The sequence below is a fragment of the Mesitornis unicolor genome, unplaced genomic scaffold (genome assembly GCF_000695765.1).
Source record: "Mesitornis unicolor isolate BGI_N332 unplaced genomic scaffold, ASM69576v1 scaffold634, whole genome shotgun sequence".
Taxonomy (NCBI): Eukaryota; Metazoa; Chordata; class Aves; order Mesitornithiformes; family Mesitornithidae; genus Mesitornis; species Mesitornis unicolor.
In genome coordinates, this window is record NW_010177780.1 from 5,427 (window position 1) to 24,919 (window position 19,493).

Consider the following 19,493-nt stretch of genomic DNA (forward strand, 5'->3'; position numbering starts at 1 on the left):
TATGTAGCAAATTGCCTTTTTTCCCCAAGCCATCCCACCTTGTTTTTCGAGTTATCCTGGGCTCAGTAAGCTCCTCAGCAGCACAAGACCACAGTGCCATCTGCCTGCTCCTCACGAAGGCTGCAGGGCACACCAAGGCACGCGCAGCACCAACGCAGACAGCACGGGACACCGGAGCAGAGGACAAAGCTGCAAGTCTGATGCAGAGAGCAGGGATAACGAGCAGGTTCACAACCAACTTAACTGCAAAGAGCACAGAGCTGGGGTCAAAGCAGCAGCAGCCCTTCAAACAAGACCCTATTTACCACCTAAGCCATACGACAGGAAGACAAGGAACACATAAGGAAATGCATGCAACTGAAGTAATTGTGAAACAGTAAGATTTCACAAATAAAACAATCAGCATTTATTGTCGTATTACAAAACACTTCATATTTTGGCAATATTTTACAGTTTATCCTTTTCCTTCTTAGGGCCTGTTGAAAAGGTACGGGGGGAAAAGAAGAAGAGGAGAATGTTGAAATCAGGATTAAATTTCAATGTCTCGCTTAAAAAAAATCCTCCCAAACCGCCCCAGTCCCTCCCACCAAAATAAAAATCTAGTTTCACTCAATTCCACTATCCAAAGAGGTCATGGGTGAAGCGGCAGGCAAAACTCTGGCGATTTCACTATCAAACGCATCGAGAGGACAAACAAAACATTCACAGTGGTCTTCAGTATGGTCTGTTGCGTTGATCGTTTCTGAAATCATTTCTGAAAGGGAAAGAAAAAGTTTTAAGGAACTCCTGAAGCAAGCAACAAGAGTCCCTTCAGTCAAGGGACTGTTGAGACAGCCTTATCCAAAGATGCTCAAAACACACTTAACAAACTGACTTCTTTCCTCCAGAAGCTCCTATCTCTAGTTAGTATTTTCACAGCGCAGTTGCGCATGCACACATAAACAACGCTCTTTTCCCACAGTCCCCATCAGTTCCACAGTCTACGCTACCCAACCAAGCAAGGGCCAAGAAGCTGCTCACCTTCCTCCCATTTTTCCACCGTAGCCGCCTCCCCGATCTCCGCCTCTGCCACCACGCCCTCGATAGCCTCTTTCTCCTCCGTAGCCACCTCTCCCACGAAAATCTGGAGGAAAATGCAAAGGGGCACATCAGCCAGGTTTCTGGAAAAGCTGCAGGTGACATGAACGTCGTGAACACTTCAGAAGAGACGCAGCTGGGTTTACACACCTCCTGATGGACGCGAATCTTCCGGTCTGGGCTCACCGCACTGGTTGCAGGAATTCCTGCGAGCGAAGTTCATGTTACCGCAGCCCCTAGAGAAGACAAGGATTCCCCAAACTGAGCTGCTGAGAAACTCAAAGAGCACGCACCAAACACCACTGCCCAATTAAAATGACACTTACGGGTTAGGACAAACCCAATCACCATTTTTGGGTTCCCCACTTCTACCCTGGAAGCCTCCACCTCTTCCATATCCACCTCGTGAACCTGCAGACAAAATTATAATGATAATAAAGGAGGAGAAGTGTCTATGCCCTATACATGAGAAACATTTGCTAAGGACTGTCACTGGCTTCAGAACCCAAGTGCATCTCAACAGCAATCGATGTCCTGAACTTAATGCATCTGCACAGCCGAAATACACAGGTTTGTATGGGCAGATTTATAACTTGGGCAAATGGGTGAAAATAAGAAGCAAGGACAGCACATAGTGGCCAGAAAAAAAGAATTGCTCAACCACTATTTTTTCACAAAGTCTTTTTCAGCAGTAAAGGGAAACTCGAGCTGCTTGAATTGCCAATGGGTAAATATAAACCCACTATGTGCATTAATGAAATCTCATAAAGATGTAACAATGTATAATATCAGTCACATATGGTCAGACTTAGTCACAGAACAAAGATTCAACAGAAGTAAAACATATGTCTGGATTAATGCCAGGGTGCATCTGACAGAAGCGTAGGGACAACACAGTTCTTGCTTTCTGCATCAAAAAGACTAAGAACTTCTATACCAATCGAAATTCTTGAAGAATCCTATTTTATCAGCCTACAAAGCTGCCTGATTTAAGAACTAAAACTTGCTGTCAGCCACCACACAAAGCACGCTTCCTGTAAAATGGTAATTAATAACCAGTGGGCTACTTACAAAACTGTATTATGCAGAGAATTCCCATCTATTTAATGAAAGAAGTCAGACATCCGACTGCTGCTCTAAGGCAGTAGCAGTAGAACAGGTTACCCTGCTCAGTTCCAGGGCTTTGCTGCAATAAGCAGATACTCCCTGGGAATTCACATCTGTATACATGGGACCTGCGCAGCCTCAACATCGTTGCTACACTATCTCTGTGAAAGCACTGCTCAGACATGACCTGGAGGCTTTCCAGTTCAAAAGGAAAGCCCAAATTCTGTGCTGTGCAAAAGGGATGACAGATAGCAGTTTACTTAACTTGGTTCAATCCTTTTGCTCCCCTTCACAGCAGAATCCCACAGGCCCATATACTTTTGATGACTCACCGCTTCAAAGTCAACTTCCCTTTTAGAAACCAGTAGTAATTAAATAGCATTTAACTACGCCAAAACAAGGGTTCTACAGATTTTAGCCCCACCTCGACGTCCGCCGCCTCCACCTCCTCTCATGAATTCAGGCCTCCTAGTTGCAAAAGAAACTTTGATAACATTGCCATTGAATTCTTTTCCTGTGGGAAGACAGAAAGTGAGAGAAAGATCAGTGTAGCTCCCAACAACAGCGCAGCAAGTTCAGGCGAACAGAAGCGATAAACATTCACACTGAATGCAAAGCTCTTCAGGCACAGGGAGTCTGGAGTACATCTTATTTTTGAAAACACTGGTTCACGTGTGAGATGGCAAACACCGAGCAATTTGCTAGGACCTCCATATACCCCCAGATACTTCTCTTAATTTAAACGCGATCTGTAAGATGCGATTTAACTAGACACATAAGAACATTTAAAAGATTTTGGGCCACGTTCATGGATAACTTGAGGTACAGCAGCAAACCCTGACAGCTGCATTGCACATTTTTGGTCCTAATCACTAGCTGCTGTTCCACTGAGAGGGAAAGCCAGTACACACAAAACACCATGAAACAGAGGTCCTGAAGAAAACCAAAACAAATCAAAAAGTAGCATGAAGTCCCCAATGAGGTTATTGGTTTGCTTCTTCCACTGCTTGTTAGGTTTATAAATAACTAAGAACAGGTACTCTCACCCACCGTCAAACCAGTCAATTGCTGCTTTAGCAGAAGGAGGATCATCAAAAGACACTGTTGCTTCTCCCTTTGGTTTGCCAGTATCCTTATCTGTATAGAGGTTTATCATAGGTTTGCCAGTCTTTTTGTTGGTCTGAAAAGAAAGGTTGAACATTTGGCACAGGAGAAACACTGGTAACGCCAGTTCATAGCATAAACTGTAACAGCCGAGTATCATTAGAAAGGAGATTTTCTTGGAGGCAGGCTGCAGAAACAGTCGCTTTTGACCGAAGGGGACTGACTGGCTGTTCTCCATGAAGTAATGATGGCCGTTCTTACAAAAATCGAGGTCAAGTGCAGGAAGCCCTAATTTAGAACTGCAGAAACAGCCACGGAGCACAGACGCTCCTGCAAATGAGGGTGGTACAACAGATAGAGTGTCGCTGTTAAGGATTATAAAGACTAAAGAAGAGATACAAAGCAATCTAAATGTCACTAGAAAAAGAGCTGCTAGTGCTGCCAGCTTACAAATGAGCTGTCATCTGGGAACCCAGATAAAAATATTATCTACAACTGCTGGGGAGTCAGGATGAGCATCTGCCTTGAATGACACACCGACATCTCTAATATGCTGGCCCTCCAAGTTCTCCTCCTTCTTACCAATGATTTCCCATTTCACATACCTTTATAATACCGATTTGTTTGAAATAGTCTGCCACTTGATCTGTTGAAACGTCCTCTCCAAGCCCTTGCACGAAGATAGTGTTGTTATCAGAGTTGTCAGACTCTGTATCTATGAAAAAATGAGCAACATTTACCACGCATCTTTGTGGTAGCAACGAAAACATTTTAGGCTCAGATCTACACTGCCCAGTAGCAGACCCTTAAATCCCAAAAACGTAATTCTGCACTTAACAGCATCAACTTCAAAAACGCCTACACAGCACCTTCAGATGCCGCAGAACATCAGAGACCCAATCCATCCAACAGCTGAGCCGCTGTCTGCCACGCTACGACATCAAAACCACCACAGCAGCGCATGTTTTAAATAACACAACTTTAGCACAGGCCTTATGGCAGCGCAAGCAGCTGCTCGGCTCAAGCAGATACAAAGTTCATCAGCGAATTCTTACTTGCTCCATGAAAAGACAGCCAAAAGTTCACATGTGCTTTAATAAAACGCATTTCTTTGAAGCAAGACAATTTTAGCTAAACTTCTTTTGAGCCATGGGAATTGCAGCCACATCCATCTTTCCAGACGTACATTTTAAAAGCAGTGACCTAAGAGCTACAATCCACTCCCACCCACTGCTTGTTTTCTTACCAGCATCTGATCTTGGCCCGTAATCCCTCTGACCTATGGAACGGGTTTTAAAAAGAAAAAAAAAACAAAAAAGGAAAAAAAAAAGGACTGTTTTTAGCAACACATTTTCAAGTGACTTTTTTAGAGACAAGAAAATATTTAAAGTATGCATGTAATGCATCTAAGGTCTAAAACATTAACCAGAGATTTAGAGAATATTTAGATTAAAACGTTCAACAGAAGGTGTCTGTAGGACGTTAACGTGTTCTTTAACGTGCAGCATGTGGCAGTTGCCACACTGATGCTGTGCTGGTGTTATCTTGCAAATGCTGGTTGTCAGATCACCAAGCAGTTTTACCACTTTCTTATTTTTACCTCTAGTACCTTTCTAAGAAGTATTTGTAACAAAAATTTAAAAAAAAAAAAAGAAAAGAAAAGAAAAAAATCCAGTGAACATCACTGTCTCCACAAATTCTTTCATGCAATTTCACAAAGTAGAAATCCAGTTTATTGCTAAAAGTTTGGGCCATTAAAACTCATGGACACACCAGCCTCACCAAAACGCTACAATGCTTCTACGAGATAGTAACAAGATATTGGTGGCTTTTAGATTTATAAAGAATTTCCACTGAAACATTTTTGGATACTCGGCACTTACCACCGTAATTTTTGAAGCCACCACGGTCACCACCACTGCAGAGGAAAAATTGAAGAAATGATTTCTTCCTTAAGTCTCTACGTGCTGAGCCCAAGGCTCAATCTACAGTTAACTGATCACAAGTGAGAGTTACTGTCTGGCACCATCTCTACCCTCTCCTCGCTTCTCATTCACGTTCAAAGATTAAATTACAGGAAAGGGAACAATCTCACAGGGTGCTGCACTGGAGAAGAGAAGCCCTAAGGAGAATTTTAAGCTAACCCATACACACGTCGTTGTTTCAATACTTTATCCCATCCCATAAGCCAAAATGACTCTTAAAAAACTGGGGTTTAAAACAGAAACACTCTTTTCATGAAGGTTAACGGGCTTTAATTGTGGATGTAATTGCAGCTTTGGAATCAGTACTTTAGTACTTTCCTAGAAGTTAATGATGCAGTTATGCATTTCTATACGGGGGACAAATGAGCAGCATAAGCCACTCTCCGAGAAAGGCTCCGAGGGGACCTCCTGCACCATTACGTTACAGACAAGGTGTGTGTATGTGAGCTTCAAAAGCAGAGGCCGTCAAGTTTTATTTCATTCATTCTCAAACCTGTGGCACAAAATGTAGACCAAGTTAAGAGATTACACACATCAATTTGCAAAGGTTAGAAGGGGGTTTTAAACAGGACGTTACGCCTCCAATTATGCGCATGAAAATAAACCCTCACTCTTTTCAACATAAACGTTGGTAGCAGCAGAGTTTTTCACAACACTTTTAATTGCATCCACGTCATGAACACAGTAGAGTCAATATTCAAAGCCTTCAGGAACAATGCAACCACTGGGTTTTTAGGAAGTCAGTAACTAGGTGTCAGAAGGGCTGTCTCACACTGCCATGTACAGAGCCCTCCTCTGCACAGGGGACACAGCTGCCACCCAAAATTGAGACAGGTTCACCTAAATCCCAGCAGCTTTCCACACCCAGTGACTGGGATAAAGCCAGGGTAAGCTCAAACCCTGATGCAGAGGGCTGTGTCCAGTCTCTGCAATGATCTCTTTGGCACTCTGTGTATCTGTTTCTGTTACAGCAACGCCAAGTCATGACTGCTTATTTAACATTCATGAGGTAAAATCAAACTGAGGGACAAAAAGAAGTAAGATTTCAACAGATATTATCAAACTATCTGGAGAGAGAGACATTTATGAAGAGTGACTGCCATTCTGCCAGAGCACACCCAAGGAGCATTAGATGTCTGTCATAACAGACTATCACTTTTACTGGGACTCTTCTTAAAATAAATTGTTGCTGCAGATTTTAAATTGCTTCTCCACAGAAAAAAATCCCAATGCTAAATTGCAGTGTCCTTTACTTGTAAGCAATTCATTCTGCTCATTAAGGATGTAAAACGAATGTATTTAATGTGCAACATCAGAGCTGGTAATTGAAGGCTGGCTGTTTTCAGGCACTGATGATAAAAACACAATAGTGACCATAAAATTTACTGTAAATACCTTTCTGCCACTTCCAATTCACTTCAGCTAAAAAAGGAACTTCATTATGACACAACAGTTTTCAGCAGGTTGCCCACTCCTCTACAATTTTAACTCAGAAATAACAAGCATGAACACATCAACCACGGAAATGTTATGAAAGTTTTCCAACCCTAACTTATGGCCCAAATTCATCAGGACAGCATTATCCAGAACACGTATGTTTTCTGATTTGAAAGTATACAGCAGCAGAGACATAAATCAGAAAAACTCACAACCTAAAGACATACAGAAAATAAGTTTGTGATCAACACCGCCAGGATTTTACAGGCAGTGAGGGTTTTGCTAAGCTGCTGGGGTAAAAATGCGTGCAGCATGATTCTGAGAAGTGAGAGAGTCGGATATATGAAATGTAAAGGAAGTCATAGTCAAAGGCCTAATTTCTAACACTGTGGTGCTAGAATGCTGCACCCCACGCTAATGAGTGCAACTGGCAATTTGTAGTTAGATTTTAAGTGTCTGTAGAAATGTTTTTGCCCAGGTATGCTTCAGCACATCATCTTCTGCTTGGCCTCACATGACCAACCCAACCAAAACCTGCCCCAGTTCAGTGACAGACAGCTTTCGTGACAGATCAATGCTTTTCTCCACTTTTAAGCCCCATTGCGTATGTGATTTTTAAGGCTGCGGTGCGTTACCTTCCTGAGACTGCTGGGCAAAGCCACCTACGATCCCCAGGAGGAGCGTGGACATGCTGCAGCGAGGGAAGTCACACACTGAAACTGGCTGCAAGCAGCTGATGCCTCCACCTCAGATTTACCCTCACTGAGACCCAAACTTCAAGTCTCAAATCTCAGCAACTGAATTATTTCCCACACTATTGACACAGAACACATGGAAAGCATTACTGCAGCGTTTCACAGCCTACTGCTTTACCAGTCTTGCACACAGACCAAATAGGTGGGTGACCAGACGGAGCTGGGAGTTTTACCATCCTGTGTTAGAATCAAACAGGTAGCTAAAACTCAGCAATGCCACCAACAAAGATAATAAAATAAGAGACTGCACTGCAAGCAGCCACAACGTGTACGTGGCACCACTCACAGTGACAAAAACTTACTGCTCCGAAAGAACCCTCGTCAGATGCTCTTTGCTCCCTGTACTCAGCCATATGCTTAAACATCACCTACTTGAGTGCAAATGGAGTTCAGCTGAGCATTGCTCTCTTCAGCTGGCCATAATGCTTTAAATTAAAGGCACAGTTACATGGAGAGCTCAACACTACAGATACAAGGAATATACTTTAAAAAAGTGATCAGTTACTGGCAGAGGCAGCACTAAGAAATCAGGAACCAAATTTCAGCCTCCAGTACGCATCTATGTCTCACCAAGCGTGTGGGAGTTACACACGAGGAGGTATTTTTACAAACAAGAAAGAAATGCTAAGTGCACCGAGAAAGGCACTGGCAGATGGCTTTCTTCTTTTTGCTGCCTATATTTATAGCCTCTGTTCATGTTTTTCCAAAGTCTCTAGAAAGCTCAACTCAGGCATATACATTACAGGTCAAAATATTAATTCTGAACACAAACTGCACTGCTGTAAAAACCATTGGCACTAAGCTGTGGTTTCTTTATAGGACAATATGCTAATTCCTACTTATAATAGCTAAGACAGCAATTAAGCTGCATAGGTAACTTTTGTTCATAGTTCATCAACATCAAACAGGGGAAAAAAATAAATCTACGCTGAGCAAAGTTAGGGTTTCTATGACAAATATTTTAGCCAAAATATAAGTTAGTCAGATCACCAGTTTTTCAAGCTTCAAAAGGGTGGAATAAATTCTAGTAAAATAGCAAAAGACGTAATTCAAGACCATTAAAATAATAATTCTGAAACCCAAAGTTAGTAAGATTAAAAAGTGAACATCTGACACATAAGAAAATTATTGTTCTCTATCGTAATAACATCAGCTAGGGAATCTGAACAGTAATTTCTCAAAAGAGACTTTCTTCTCGATGCTGCGTGACTTCGCACAGGCACAAAAGAAAAATGAGTGCTGAAAGCATCCATTAGAGGAGGTATTCAAGTCATCCTAGTGTTCAGAGTATCGAGTCATACCTCAACATGACCAGCTGTGTTTTGAAGTATCTTTGATAAAGGGTATTCAGAGAAATGAAAGCTCTCAACATTTAGAAATGCTAACTTGATTTTTGCCCCGAGTATTCCAGAACAAACTCCTGCAGTTGCAGACTGCTCCGAGAGGCCTTGCATGCACGTCAGCCGTCAAGTTTTTTGGTAATGTCAAGGAATAATTTTTTTAATACTGACAGAACTCGTTTAGACATTATTTTCTAACCACTATAAAAGTCAAAGCCTACATTGTTATAGCAGCACAAATACCTGGGTAGACCAGATTTTTACATTATTTCCAGACGGCTATGGAATTTCCACTATTTAATGTTAAGCTTTAAATTGTGATTGAAGCGAAAAAGTAAAAATGATAACTAGTTAATGGAGACGGACTTGACATTACCACACGAGCTGCTTTGAGGGGGCGGGGAACAAAAACACCCAAGGAATCAAGGAAGTAAACCCTAAACACCATCCTGAAACCCCACATTTTCACAGGACTAAACATCATTTCTTACCTTATCAGAAGTTATTTTCCCCTTGATTACAGAGTTTACTTAATTTAACCTTTCACACTTTTCCAACAAGCATGACTGCAGTAAAGCGTGTCAGCAGCAGAATCCTCCATCATAATTATGCAGAAAGACTGAATGAACATACGTGACACTGCAGTTTCAGAGCAATTGCACTGCAAATGGCAGTGAAATTGCCTAATAAACACCTTCCCACTTTGCAGTATTTTCCCCCAGCTCTCCATTCACCTCCACTCTTTTCCTTCTTTTGGCTTTCGAGTGCACTGAAGTACCATTATCTACATTGATGTGTGAAGAAAAGGTACATTTTGGAAAAATATGGGAAGAGGCTTTATTTTCACAGACATTAATTTATCTTATTTTATCTTGCAAAGACAAAAGTTTGTTTCAAAGTGACAAAATCCACCAAAAGTTCGTTTTTTGAAGCTCACATTCATTCCTTTCATTGAAAAGGGCTCAGCTACAAACCCATTTTTTTTAAATCTCAGGTTTTATCACAGGACTATGGAAAACCCTCATCCACACAAAAGAGCTAATTCTTAAAAAACCGTTCAAGTTTTAACTGAAAATGAACTTAGAAATTACTTTGCTAGTTAAGTTTGTATTATATAAAACCCCAGCAAACTGTAACATAAAGTAACTATTAATAAGTTTTTGGATTTTGTATTAAAACACGCTCTCTCTGGTGCTACCACACCTAATAAGGAGAGGTGGGACCCACTTACATCACCAAAACAGCAAGCCATGGCGTACAATTTGGGACCCCCTTAGAAGCAGGCAGATTTTAAATACGGCTTTAAAATAAATACTTTTAAAAGTAACCAAAGTAACCAAGTCTTAGCACACTGTTGGATTACGTTATTTAAATTAGACCAGTTCAAATAAACAGCATTGTATAATTAAAATTCTTCATCTGGAGCTGTGGCAATAACCCAGACAGGTACAGTCCATTAAGGACCAGTTCAAAGCTCACTTGAAGCTTCAACGCTCTCACTTCACATCCAGAAGCACCCTACACCCCCAGCCACTGCACAGAGGTGCATGAAGGGGAGCCAGTTGTGAGAGTTTATTAAGAAATAATCATGTCATCTGGCCTAACTCAATTGGATGTAAAGCAGAGGTTCCAATCTCTCAGACCTATGCATAAAATCACCTGCAAGCACCAAATTAAATGCGTGCATACATTTTTCTTGACAGGAGCAGGGCCTAAGGCAATAGCAGAAGGGGTAACAGTATCGTTAGTATTTAAAACCTGCATAAAATAAACGTATTTAGACTGACAGCTAAATCAGTAATAAAACTGTATTTTAACAGAAGTTTAAAAACCGTAAAAAACAGTAAAAACCAAGTAGTGCTGTTACTAAACTACTCCTAAATCACTCAGGAAGCAGAAAGATAATTAGCCAACCTTAGTGTTATGATTTGTCATCGTAAAGTCAAAATACTTCCCTGTTAATGTCAGCTACCTCAGCTACGAATTTAATAAAACTTTCTCGATCCCTGGCTGTTGGTTTTCTTGCCTTTGCAAATAATTTTTTACAGGTTTTAAAACATCTTATTTCAAGGGATGGGCTCTGGCATCTTTTGTATTGCAACTCATGTAAATAAAACGCAGCTATGTGTCATAACAACCAAACGCTTGGTCTCTATCTGAACCTAAAAGCTTTTCCTAGGCAAAATGCATTTCTGTGCAGTGCAGAAGGGTTTAATTTTAGAAACCTTCCAATTTTGGAAATCTAAATCTGATCCGCATAAGGAATAGACATAAACAAAAATTTAAAACAACTAAATATTAAGAAAGAAGGGTAAGGAATTGCAGGCACAGGAATGAGATCACTTACCTATATCCAGACATATGACCTCTTCCATCCATGTCATATCCCCCTCTACCTCCTCCCTGTGACCCGCCATATCCTCTATTATCTTCTCCATACCTACTCTTTTCACGACGATCATCTGGAGGAACAAAAACAAAGCAAAACCCGAGTAAACCGTAGTGCAAACTGCAGTGCAGTGAAAATTCCCACCCTGCAATGCTTTTTCCACCCTTCAAGTCTGCCATTTAAATCTGGAAAGCGTCAACTCCTAAATCTGTCTGAAATTATTCACATCACAAAGTAACGCAGCAAAGTCTGATTCTGCTCCAGTTATCTCCCTTGGCTCCCAGAGCCACAAGGTGCCTCAGAGTGTAAACACTCTGCACCTTAATTACACTCCATTTTCCAAACATTAAACACATATTGTCTAAGACATACTTTTAATTTAATTTCCATATAGCCCTCTCAGTTTGCAGAAGACATCGCTGAAGACTGAACAAGGATAAAGAGTGTGGGTTGCGATGCCTGTGTGAAGTTACTGCAAAAAAAGGGTTGGTCTTGACCTTCTCATTTCCTTCTAGCTTAGAATTCACCTACACAGCGTAAAGCTGGAATGTGAAGTGCAAAAGCTCTTCATGACTGATCAAGACATGTCACCCTCATGCAGGAAGAAGGTTCAAAATAGCTTAGGAGCAAAATTCCTTCCAGAATTTGCAGAAGTCAGAGACATGGACTCTGCAATGCTGCCTCCAACAAATGCAGCAATTTTGGGGCCTCAATAGCTTTTCACCTCTGCATCATGTTTTGAAAGTCTTAACAAATAAAACATTCGCTGAGAACATCAACATGGAAAAAGAGCTTTAACTGCTCATTGAATCAGCTGCCTGTGGAAGGAAATTCAACTATTTCACAGCGCTTCTGCTCAGGTTTATTAGCCAATACTGAATTCGACCTGTGAATTTTACCTTGGCTGTTGTGGCTATAGCTTCCCTTCTGAGACTGGTAGGATTGCTGAGAATGGCCGTATGAGCTTTGGTGCTGGTTATAGCCTGACTTTTGGTCATAGGAGCTCTGGTGGCTGTAGCCCGACTGCTGGTCATAGGAGCCCTGGTGGCCGTAGCCCGACTGCTGGTCATATGAGCTTGACTGCTGGTCATAAGAGTCTTGGTTTTGTCCATAGCTTGACTGCTGGTCATAAGAGCTTTGGTGCTGACCATAGTTTGACTTTTGTTCATAAGAGCCTCTTCCACTTAAAATAAACAGAATTTGTATTAATAGCTAAATGTTCACAGAATAGAGAGCAAAATAATGCCTGAAAATTCACGACAGTGCTAAGATTTCCTAGTCACAGTGACCTCCCAGTCATTACTGGCATACAGATATGAAAATACTCTGTTTCATCTCTGTAGGGATGTATCAGGCTTCCAGTAAGAGCAAGGCAGAAAACTGTAAGTTACCATCGCTTTCAAGACATCCTCAGTTTCCCCTGCAAATGTAAGAGCAGCACTCCTGTTACATATCCCAGTACAACGCTCGCTTTCTCCCCCCACCCCAGTAGCGTGACCATGGCTGATGGACAGCCCACGACTGTCCCATGCTAAACACCAAATCCCTCCCTACAGAACTGCAGAGGAGATGCCCGCTACTCATCTCGTATTGCGCAGCCGATACTTCCATCTACAAAAAAACGATCCCAAAATTTTCCTTTCGCTGAATTTTTAAATGTTTTTGGGTTTTCTACCATTTTGCCAAGCGCTTTGTTAACTTCTGTGATGTTCTCTAACATACTTGCAGTTCTTCACACTTTAGTGCCATCTACATAGACTATGTCACCAACTTCCATCAGAAACATTGACCAGTATCACATCTAGGACACTCCAACTCAATGCAGCTACACATTTCTAAAGGGGAGTCATAAATCTTCCCAGACTAATAACAAACTTATAGCAACCACAGGGATATCTCACCCACACCGTATTTCCCAAGGCTACTTCAGCATCCAGGGCGAGAACAAAAGAATTTTGAAAATCTAGATATACAAGAGAACTACTGTTCCAGTTGGGTCACCCTTTCATAATAAGACACTACACAGATTTACGAGAAATAAATTGCATCCAGGAAACACTGCCTGTTACTCATACCTTTTCTTTCCCCCCTGGGTACTTAGTTGCAGCTTAACTGCATCATTTTTTCAGTAATTGAAATTAATCATCAACCTCTGCCACCCCTTCTTCTCTTCCTCCTTCCTGTTTCCACACTTTTTGAAAAGATGAGGCACTACATCTCCCACACTCCAGTCTTTGGCAGTCTTAGCTTTAACAAAACTAATCCAAGTAGCAAAGAGATTGCAAAGATTTTCGTTAATATCTTCACTTCAAAAAAAGTCAGCTCCACTTTAGCCTTTGCACCACCACCTAGAAAGGAAGTATCATTGAAAGCATCCACTGTTTGCTGGTTTTCCTTCCTTCCTTTCCTCCTTCCTTCCGAATGTCACAGCTACAGATTTGTGTCTCTGTTAAAGTATCCTCTTCAAAGTTGCTGTTATTTAATTTCTCAGTTTTTCCTTACTTGTTACAGCCATACATTAAAAACTCACCCTCCAACACCTTTTTTATTTTCTTGGTCAAAACCAATTTGTTGGAGAATCGATGCCCTACTGCACTTTTTTATCCATAAGATGCCTACAGAGTTAAAAACTACATTACTGCCCTGTCCCATACCTTTGTACAGCTCTAATAAAGACTCAGAAAACAAAGCAAAGCAAAACTTAACCATGTTCCTGTCTTTAGGGCTTCAAAAAGACACTGCGTTAACAGCACCTACTGCTGACAGATCAACACCTTGCTTGTTTGTATTAAGACGTTTTGGAATCAGTAGGTACAAAACCAGAAACCAACTACAGGTTTGCCAAAGCCCAGATTGTTTTATAAACCTGCAAAAAAATACAAAAAAGATTTGGACCTTGGACAGAAGAATGAAGTTTAGTACATGACAGTGTATTTTAGAGATCACATGATCCTCAATAAAGACCTCATGCAAGCAGTAACCTTGGGGTGTATGCACAAAGCCTGTAAATTAGATAATGAAGTGGCCTTGTAAGTCATTACAGAAAGCTGGGTTGTGTTTTCCAACATACTTTACAAGTGGGATCATTAATCCTCCTGAAACCAATTCAAGTACAACATCACTTAACAAGTAAAACACATTTGTAATAAAGCACTGATTCAGAGTGCTGTATGCATACACACAGTTAAGTTATTGATAAGGATGTAAACCCAAAATGCTTTGAGAATCCTACTTAGTTTGAAAAACACACTTCTTAAGTTATATTTCTCAACCCTTTCCTCTTCTCTCCCCATGCAAAGGCATTCTAGGTCAGAAGTCGACAAATCTAAGAACAGCTAAAAATTTCCTTGCTAACAGCTTAGCAGAGTACTGTAAGTCTATACTAAAGAATGTGACTGGAGAGGCACTCGATCTATCTTCTTCTTAACCAAAATACTCTCTACCAAGGCCATTCTTCATTCTAGTCACTATCCAAAGACTTTCTGAAGTTCATCTCCCTGTACAGCCAGGCTTCAAAACAACTGCATCCGTCTTTGCATAAAGAAATATTCTTTCCTTACATCCGGTTCTTTCAGGCATTAAAAATGTCTTAAGAATGTGGATTTTCAGACATTTGTCCTTTTCTTAGCAATGATAACAGAAATTTGTTACAGCTCTAGCTAAGAATGTACCACCAGACAGCACTTTAAATAGATACTGTTAATCTCAGCTTTCTTACCCTCTAGACGACCCTTTCTGCTGCCCCTGGCTGCCGTAAGACTGCTGGTTGTACGAGCTCTGATTCTGATTTTCATAACTGGAATCATCATCGTAACCCTGGGAATCTTGCCCATAACCTGCAAATTGAGGAAGAAAATTTTTAGTAAATATTCCCCTTTTAATTGCTGCCAATAAATGTAACAAGCTAGCCAAACCTGTTTGGTTTTGTCCATAGTTCCCATGGTAGTTTCCATAGCTCTGTCCATAGGAGGAATTGTCTCCACTCTGCCCATAACCAGAATATCCCTGTAATTTAAAGGATGCCCTCAAATAAGTATAACTTCCACAGCAGGTAATTACAGTTTTCTTTTGCTAGACACGATTGCAGACACCCAGCACAGCTGAGAATGGACTTCCTGGCTCACACGTGGTCACCCAGGAACAACTCTTTTTACTTGAGGAACGTTTGCTTTGAAATACACAATGGTTATTTTCGACTTACCTGTCCTTGTCCATAACTTTGGCTGCCCTGATTGCCATAGGATGAATAGCTGTAAGAGAAAAATGCATTTAGTAAATGCTTACAGTGCCTTCCACGTGGGCTGGAAAGTAAAGGTATTTTTGGTATTATTTTAAGCTTCTTTTCATTCCAAAACAGGTGTTTAATCTGAGTAGTGCAGTTGTAGGCATATTAGAACTGCATCAATGAACTAATAACTATCACAGTTGACTGTCAGAGGCCAGAAGAGCTTATTTTAATTTCTGCTCTGTTTCAAGTGTAAATTTGAAGTACATGACAGTTGGGCTTACTGTAACTTGACAGATTATTCAGAACAAGAGAAAACCATCACACGAAACTAAGGCATTTTACAATTTCCAGTATCTTCTTACAAGGATAATTTTATTTTAATCAATTACCGTCAATTTATTTGTTGGACTATTCAACAATAACATCATCAAAAACCAAACTAGCTTTAGATTATACTCACCTGTTATTCTGCCACTTTAAGACTTCGTGAACTGACAGAAGAACCATGTGCTGAAACTCGTATCATGCTCGGGTATAGACTCAAACTCATAGAACCTTATGACTTCCATTAGCACAATCAGCATTAGCCATGAGTTTCATACTTCTGTGTAACAACTTCTGTTTCACTGATTAAATTAGCCCCACCCCCCAAATGAACTGGCTTTTAAATTTCACTATTACAAACAGTTACCGGAGGGTTTCAACAAAAATTGCCCTCCAACAAGAAAATAAAATGGAAAAATAAAATTTAACATCTATATGGCACATCTTCTTTACACCTCTGTAACCTTTGACTAAAATCTCAGTGAACAGCTTAAGGCAGTCACATGAAAAATACCTCTCTATAGTAATGACATTTCAGAAGCTATTACCATTAAAAGCTCTCATTCCAATGTAAACCTGCTCACTGCTTTCCCTTCAGGAATATCATTTTTTCCCTGTTTTGTAAGGCACTGTAATAAAGGCCCAGGGCAGCAAGCTTTCTACACCCAGAACTTCGAAACCACATCAACCCGGTATCACATCCAGAGTCAAACATCACGCTGGGAACACTAAATAGCTTTTTATTTTGCAGACTTAATTGCTAACAGCAAAAAAAACCCCACACATACCTCTGCTGGCCCCCAGACTGACTGTAACTTCCAGAATCTAGAAAAAGAAGTAAGTCATATTGAGAACTTACAATTAACATTTTATTGCTCTGCTTACTATTAGAGGAAGAAATCTGGGGAGAGGGAGAAAGGTTCAAGTACGTTGGACAATTCAGCTACATCCCCTGCAGAATCTCTTCTTTATTAACGGCAAAAAAGAAAATGCCAAGACTGGGAGGAAAGGAGCACAGGGCATGGGGACACAACACAGGTTTGCTACTTTGAACCTTCCTTTGAAGGCCCTGAACTCCATTTTCAAGACATCTCTTCAAATATTCGGGACTCTTCAACCCCCTCTAATGGCTATCGAATCAGTGTCATCACCAGTGAACAGAATGCAGCAGCTTCATTAATCAAGCACCGCTAAGTAGGAAAAAAAAAGAACCCCTGTTTGAGATGCCAGAAGAAAGCTTTGCCCAGCAAAGGGGCATGGACACAACCAGAATTTGGAGACGCAGAATCAAGAACGGAGGAATGACATCTCCCTTCTCTCACAGTGCGAAAGGAGAAACCTCACTGATACCTCAAACCACGCAAGAATGAATTATTTTACACAAGTTGTCCAGGGGATATTACCAGTATCATTTCCAATTAATGCAAACATCAGTTTTTAAGGAAATTTATTCTTGAGACACATTGGAAGAATACGGATTTCGAATTAGGACCTCAAGGTAAAAATCTCACTGAAATGGTTTGACTTGCATTTAAAGTACAGCACCTAACTTGTAAAAGCTATCAACGTTACAAAAAACCCTACCACCTGCTAGCTGGAATTCAGCTCTAAAACAGGGTGCTTGGTCTTTACTGATTTAGCTTATCACGTTATTTTACCTTGTTAATTGCAAAATTTTCCTGTTCCCCTCAAACCACTTCAAGAATTTGTGTGTGCCGCAGTCTAAGAAAAACTATCAGAAACTTCTCTGTTTTCATCCCCGACTCCAGTCTCTGCCCCACGCTCTCTCTCTGGCCTCTAAACCTGGAATCTAAACTGAGGATTATTATAATGCAGGGTAAATGTCATAAACTGTGAACTCCTGTAACTGTTTTCCAACCAGAACACTCATCGAATTGCTGGAAGTCTGCTCGTCATATGTCCCTCATCTGCTTATAAATCCCATCCTGCCAGTATTTTAATACAGACTTGAACACATGCACATATACATCCAAGATGAGGATCTGACCTAAGCTATTCAGACACGAAGCAACATTTTTAATGGTGAAATATCTCCTCAAAGCATCAAATTTCATCTTCTGCAAGAGAAACATTTACCTAAAGCTGAGATGAAATAATATTTCCTCTCAGATCCTATAAAGGAGTTTCACTCAGATGTGAAGAACTCTCCTCCTTTTGCACTGCTACACAAATATTTTGTTCTATTTCCATAACAAAAAGCAACTAAAAAAACCAATGTACAAGTGCAACTTGAACACGTTTGGTTCTAATGCAATGAAGGTCAAATTTTTACATTACTTCAATTTAAATGATCACAAAGCGTACTATTAAATAGGTAACCACATTTCAGAGCTATGGTTTAACTCGAAGATTTATAAGCCATTAATGCTGCTAATTAAAGCAACGAATATTACCAGCTATATCTGAACAAATTCTTGAGTAAGGCTGTAATTAGCTATAGATTGAAGGACTACATTTAATCTCCCTAGATTCTCTCTTATGAGCTTCTGCCAAACCACAAAATTTTGGAAAAAGTTTAAAAGCAATCAGAGGAGGAGACTGTAAAATATGAACATGCAGATTCAGGGGAATTTCCTTTATTTATACATTTTTCTACATCCGTTGTTGGACCTCTTAGTCTACAGACTTCTGATCGATTTATTTTGGTGGGCTCAACAGGGACAAGAGTCTGCAAGTACTTTTAGAAGCAAGACAGTTTATTCTGGAAATTCCTGGATACGCAGACACTTTTTCTGAATGTTTAAAAAGCTGATGGAAGAATTTCCTGCGAATGAAGTGGAGCATAGCAGAATAGTAACCTTGCACTGCTCAGGAAGCACATTCCTCTTAAAATAGAGGAATCTGCTGTGTATATTTGAAAAGTGAAGTTCTTGTACGAAGCAATGTACAGAAAGAAGCAGCATTGCTTCTATATATTCTCAACAGAAGAAAAACCTCATGCTGAGTGAAAACAGAGGAGACACAGAGGTGCTTGACTGGTGAGCACTGGAGGTTTAGGAGAAAGTGGGTTTAGTTTACTGCCACACTTCACTCATTTAGTGGAAGAATTCATGGTCTGAACGCTTTTTACAGTACCTTTGGACATGTTTTCTTCTCATGGTAAAGAGGTGTCCCATGCGTTAAAGGATTCCTTTAACATACCTCGTTTTGTTTTGGTTTTATTCTCTGTCACTCGTATGTGTAACTGGAGACCACGTGGGGAGGGGTTGTTTGCATCCCATGGGGGTGCTGGCCCAAAGAGGGGGCACACAAACCATGCCGCAGGGTGCAGCAGGACTGAAAGGCAGGTCCACAGCTCACATCGGGGTGGGGGGACGACGACACGGGACGATTAAAACCAAAGTGGGGCCCACACAGGGGAAGGGCTGTGACCCAAAAAGGAGGGGCTTACATCTCAAACCGGGGGGGTGTGGCATAACTCAAAGTGAGGGTCCCAGACCCAAAAAAGGGGGCCTACATCCTACGCAGCAACCTAGCGGGCGACGTTGATGGGACGCTGGCCCCAAGCCCCCCGCCCCATTGCGACACAGGTGGGCGTGGCCCTGAGTGACCACGCCCCCAAAGGGGGCGGGTCCAGGCGGCTTCGCGGCGCAGGGCTCCCCAGGGAGGGGGCGTGGCCCCGGGGGCCCTCAGCGGGGGCGTGGTTCCCCTCCCCCCCATCTACCGCCAGGGAGCGGTAACCGAGGAAGGTGCGAGAGGGGAAAGGGGCCGGCCCTCTCACCGGCT

At 41.3% G+C, this 19,493-nt stretch overlaps 1 protein-coding gene across 1 annotated transcript in view; it reads right to left on the reverse strand.

Moving 5' to 3' along the window:
* Window positions 1-382: 382 nt before the first annotated feature.
* The window catches only part of LOC104538845 (TATA-binding protein-associated factor 2N-like), a 20,987-nt gene continuing 1,876 nt past the window's right edge, over window positions 383-19,493 (reverse strand). The window contains exons 2-16 of the mRNA XM_010182199.1: window positions 16,535-16,571; window positions 15,396-15,444; window positions 15,109-15,199; window positions 14,913-15,030; window positions 12,094-12,377; window positions 11,153-11,267; window positions 5,172-5,206; window positions 4,535-4,567; window positions 3,894-4,003; window positions 3,235-3,364; window positions 2,609-2,698; window positions 1,404-1,488; window positions 1,228-1,313; window positions 1,021-1,123; window positions 383-754 (exon numbers count right to left, since the gene is read on the reverse strand). Of these exons, the coding sequence (XP_010180501.1) occupies window positions 715-754; window positions 1,021-1,123; window positions 1,228-1,313; window positions 1,404-1,488; window positions 2,609-2,698; window positions 3,235-3,364; window positions 3,894-4,003; window positions 4,535-4,567; window positions 5,172-5,206; window positions 11,153-11,267; window positions 12,094-12,377; window positions 14,913-15,030; window positions 15,109-15,199; window positions 15,396-15,444; window positions 16,535-16,571 (1,406 nt within the window). The 3' untranslated portion in view covers window positions 383-714. The remainder of the gene's footprint in view (window positions 755-1,020; window positions 1,124-1,227; window positions 1,314-1,403; window positions 1,489-2,608; window positions 2,699-3,234; window positions 3,365-3,893; window positions 4,004-4,534; window positions 4,568-5,171; window positions 5,207-11,152; window positions 11,268-12,093; window positions 12,378-14,912; window positions 15,031-15,108; window positions 15,200-15,395; window positions 15,445-16,534; window positions 16,572-19,493) is intronic.